The following is a 5,368-nucleotide window of genomic DNA, read 5'->3' as shown; positions in this document are numbered from 1 at the left end:
AACTGCTTTCTATTAGGCCTCACCATAGTCTTCAAGCCTCTCTGCACAACACCACTAGCCTTGGTGCCTCTCTGCACACCACCACTGGCCTCAGTGCCTCTCTCCACAACAGCACTAGCCTCAGTGCCTCTCTCCACAACACCTCTAGCCTCAGTGCCTCTCTCCACAACACCTCTAGCCTCAGTGCCTCTCTCCACAACACCTCTAGCCTCAGTGCCTCTCTGCACAACACCACTAGCCTCAGTGCCTCTCTGCACAACACCACTAGCCTCAGTGCCTCTCTGCACAACACCACTAGCCTCAGTGCCTCTCTGCACAACACCACTAGCCTCAGTGCCTCTCTGCACAACACCACTAGCCTCAGTGCCTCTCTGCACAACACCACTAGCCTCAGTGCCTCTCTGCACAACACCACTAGCCTCAGTGCCTCTCTGCACAACACCACTAGCCTCAGTGCCTCTCTGCACAACACCACTAGCCTCAGTGCCTCTCTGCACAACACCACTAGCCTCAGTGCCTCTCTGCACAACACCACTAGCCTCAGTGCCTCTCTGCACAACACCACTAGCCTCAGTGCCTCTCTGCACAACACCACTAGCCTCAGTGCCTCTCTGCACAACACCACTAGCCTCAGTGCCTCTCTGCACAACACCACTAGCCTCAGTGCCTCTCTGCACAACACCACTAGCCTCAGTGCCTCTCTGCACAACACCACTAGCCTCAGTGCCTCTCTGCACAACACCACTAGCCTCAGTGCCTCTCTGCACAACACCACTAGCCTCAGTGCCTCTCTGCACAACACCACTAGCCTCAGTGCCTCTCTGCACAACACCACTAGCCTCAGTGCCTCTCTGCACAACACCACTAGCCTCAGTGCCTCTCTGCACAACACCACTAGCCTCAGTGCCTCTCTGCACAACACCACTAGCCTCAGTGCCTCTCTGCACAACACCACTAGCCTCAGTGCCTCTCTGCACAACACCACTAGCCTCAGTGCCTCTCTGCACAACACCACTAGCCTCAGTGCCTCTCTGCACAACACCACTAGCCTCAGTGCCTCTCTGCACAACACCACTAGCCTCAGTGCCTCTCTGCACAACACCACTAGCCTCAGTGCCTCTCTGCACAACACCACTAGCCTCAGTGCATCTCTGCACAACACCACTAGCCTCAGTGCCTCTCTGCACAACACCACTAGCCTCAGTGCCTCTCTGCACAACACCACTAGCCTCAGTGCCTCTCTGCACAACACCACTAGCCTCAGTGCCTCTCTGCACAACACCACTAGCCTCAGTGCCTCTCTGCACAACACCACTAGCCTCAGTGCCTCTCTGCACAACACCACTAGCCTCAGTGCCTCTCTGCACAACACCACTAGCCTCAGTGCCTCTCTGCACAACACCACTAGCCTCAGTGCCTCTCTGCACAACACCACTAGCCTCAGTGCCTCTCTGCACAACACCACTAGCCTCAGTGCCTCTCTGCACAACACCACTAGCCTCAGTGCCTCTCTGCACAACACCACTAGCCTCAGTGCCTGTCTCCATGACACCATTACACTCTGAAAGTGCAGAAAATGAATTATGTAGAACAACAGACTGTGCAATATGCCTTTTATCCACAAGTCTACCAGATCCTACAGTAATCCATCTGCCATTCCTAGTATGTCTCTGTGGCAGTGGCTTTGCAGCAGTTCCAGTTTACCAGATAATTTACAAATCTCAGACTTCAAAAATACAATCTCCTGCCGCAAGATAGAGAACTGTCTACAGATTAGACAACAACTACACCTCCAAAAAGTAGAACGCGAAACAAATGCATAGCAACTATTACACTGAACTAAGTCTGCCCTTCCAATGAGATCAATTATTTAAATCAAACAAATCTTAACTTTTTATTTATCCTCCTGAATACCTCAGATTACCTCCAGTTTATCTCCAACCACAGACACTTAGAAGCAACACTTAGATGAAGCAACCAAGCTCTATTAGCCAAGCTAATGACAACAGCCCTTATATACTCCTAAAATCACCTCCCACTAGGAATGTTTAACACCTGGGTAGGCCCCTGCTTATTAGCAAACAATAGCTAATTTACACAGCAATCAATAGCAAGTAGCTAACTAATCTAATCAAATGCCTTATAATTACCAACATGAAATCAAACCTTGTGCAATCAGTAACCTTTTCCTACAGATGAATCTTACCTGTAACAGTAAAAAAGAAAACTCTTAGCACAACTCTTAGACAGTTGAAGCTTCTGTAAAACTCTCCAGAATATCTCCAACCACAGACACTTAGAAGCAACACTTAGATGAAGCAACCAAGCTCAGTAGAGAGGTAATTAAAGGGACACTGTAGGCACCCAGACCACTTCAGCTAATTGATGTGGTCTGGGTGTTGTGTCCCTTTTGCACCTAGTGCTGCAATGTAAAACATTTACATTGCAGCACTAAGTCTGCCCTCAGTGGCTGTCTACTAGACAGCCACTGGGGGCACTTCTAGAATCGTGACAGACTTTTGGTCCATTTTCTGACGCTGTACGTCCTCACGCTTTGATTTAATGCTTTCCTATGGGGAGGTCTAATGCGTGCTGCATTTGCCACACAATGCGCATTAGACCCCCGCTCATCGCACTGGTTTAAGGTAAGTAAACAAAAGGGTTCTTAACCCTTTATTAACCAGGGAGGGGTGGCGTGAGGGAGGGGGAAGGCAGAGGAATTGGTAGTGCCAGGAATACAGCTTTGTATTCCTGACACCACAGTATTCCTTTAAGTATGGGTGATATGGTTGGATCCTAGAATTTTGTTGTCTGTTTTATTCATGAAACAGCTATGTGCAATTGTTGCCGTTACACAATTAGATTCACCATTGTGAAGAATGTTATACAATTATTTTTTGCTTTTGCTAAAAACCATAGTGGAAGAACAGAGTCTAAATAAACAAGCTTTGGGCAATATGCAAGCAGTGTTCATTTTATTTTATTTATTTAATTGTTTTTTTTCGGGGTGGTCTCATTTGTAAAGAAGTTTCCTGTAGACAGACACCATTATAAACTTATGTGAACTAGAAAAGTAACAAGTCATTATATAAATGAGAAAGGAGGTAGAAAAGAACATGCAGTTTAGCACTAACTGTACTGGTCTGAAGTAAAAAGACAATTTTACATAGCTCTGTTACAGCAGCGATGCCAAAAAGATAGATCCCCAGAGGTTTTAAAAGTACAGCTTCCATGATGATTTGCAATTCTAAAGACATTCCAAAGCATCATAGGAGTTGTAGTTCTACAACATCTGGAGGATCTACCTTTTGGGAGCCCCTGCACTAGAGTATGGAACATGACTAGTCAAACCTTTATAGTGGACAATCCATAGTAGTTTTCAGATGCATTGAGAAGATTTAATACAAATCAACATGTTTGGAACATCTCACGACTTTATCAATATCATCATCACTGTATAATGGAACCTCCAAAGCCATTTGCTAAATTTACATTTACACATCTCACCTAAGGCCAACAGCCATAAAGTCTTCACTTAGAAGTCACACATACTGTTGCTTAACAGTAGATGGGGAATGGCAAGTAATGGGAACACTGCTGCCTGCTTGACCTGGGGCACCTGAAACTAGTACAGAAATACTACTTTGGGAAAACCCATCAGGAGTCTTTGCCTTGATGAGGCTGTTTGAATTTTGCTTTTTCTGATTACTGCCCCAATTTAGTTCACTTGACATTTTATTATATGCTGGAAGTTCTGTGTCTGGGTCACTGGAAGAAGTATGCAAGGACGTTTGATGATTCTTGAGTTTGTCAGGTAGCACATATGAAAGGCTCCCCACTGTAGAGCAAGATTTTATTTTAGTTGTGGTAGGATGGAAGTTCTTGGAGAATAGGTGTACAAGTTCCAGAAGGTTAAGTAAAAGGGATATGAGAGATACTACCAACATGAATAGAATGAAAATAGTTTTTTCCATGGGACGTGAAACAAAACAGTCAACCTTGTGAGGACATGGAACCCTCTCACACACATACACCGGAAGCATAACAAAACCATACAGGTACCACTGGCCAATAAGGAAACCAGTCTCAAAAAGGCTTTTAAAGATAACACTAGCAGTGTAGGTACACATCAATGCTCCTTGGATCTTTAACTTCTTGATGGGCTCTTCCTGTTTATTGTCATTCTCCAGCTGTGATTCAGTTAACTCCTTAGCTTTAAGCATATTTTCCTGCTGTCTCAACTTCTCCTCTCTTCTTGACAGATATATCACATGACCAAGATAAATTAGTGTTGGGGTGCTAACAAACAGAAACTGTAGCACCCAATATCGGACATGAGAGATGGGAAACGCCTTGTCATAGCAAACATTGGAGCAGCCAGGCTGTTCAGTATTACAAATAAAGTCTGATTGTTCATCTCCCCAAACAGACTCTCCTGCTAGACTGAGAATGAGAATGCGGAAGATAAAAAGAACGGTCAACCAGACCTTCCCAACAAGCGTTGAATGTTCCTGGACCTCATCAAGAAGTATCTTCAAGAGATCCCATCCTGCCATGTTTCTTAACAACTGTCAATAACAAGAAATTGATTTGTGAAAAAATAAATTATAAAAATGAGAGGCCTAGTTATCTAATAAAAATTGACTATCATAATATTAGTTCACATTGTTACATTTAATCAGAACTTACATTTTAAAAAGACATGGCACAATAAACAAAATTACTCTAACAATATATGGTCCCATGGTGATATCACAAATTGTGGAATGTAGTGATGCAAACAAGTATGAAGAAATAATATGGTTGTTGGGCTGGTGACTGCATGAACCAATGGGAAGGAAGTATTATTGAAATGCTTATTTCTACAGATTTCCAAGTTCTGTGTTCTTGGTCACAACCCTAAAAGCTCTCTCTCTCATTTCAATATTTCAGATATACTAGATCCCAGTGTATTCTCTTTTAGCTCACCTACTTATCTTGCTGTTCTTCTTCACCATCTTTTTTCCCTTTGCACATTCTTTTCCAAGTATTAAATTAGTTCTTGATTTTTAACAATCATTAAAATAAAATTATTGTTAAAAAAACACCTACCCCCTCCCCCCCCTCTAAAAAAAAAAAAAAGAAGTTAAATAGGATACAAATATAGGCCGTCTACTCTGCAGCCTTAAAACAAACAAAAGCAAAATAAAAACACGGATAAAATGGATCATTTGAAAGCAGTCTAACGCAACCAAGTTTATGAAAGACTGATTCCTATGTGCAAGTGAACAAAAGTAATTACTCTCAGTAATTTGATATACACATGCCAAGTATTTTTGTATGTTTCAAAATTATCAGAATTCATGATACCAGAAGGAAAATATATGAT

General features: G+C 43.2%; 1 protein-coding gene across 1 annotated transcript; it reads right to left on the bottom strand.

Annotated features, from left to right (window-relative positions):
- Window positions 1-3,542: 3,542 nt before the first annotated feature.
- LOC134614405 (gap junction alpha-2 protein-like) lies at window positions 3,543-4,556 on the bottom strand. The gene has a single exon (XM_063458200.1). The coding sequence runs from the start codon at window positions 4,554-4,556 to the stop codon at window positions 3,543-3,545; it is 1,014 nt and encodes a 337-aa protein (XP_063314270.1).
- Between the last annotated feature and the right edge of the window lie 812 nt (window positions 4,557-5,368).

Source organism: Pelobates fuscus, chromosome 1, assembly GCF_036172605.1.
Source record: "Pelobates fuscus isolate aPelFus1 chromosome 1, aPelFus1.pri, whole genome shotgun sequence".
Classification (NCBI taxonomy): Eukaryota; Metazoa; Chordata; class Amphibia; order Anura; family Pelobatidae; genus Pelobates; species Pelobates fuscus.
The sequence above is the reverse complement of the archived record's forward strand: the minus strand, read 5'-3'. Positions and strand labels throughout refer to the sequence as shown.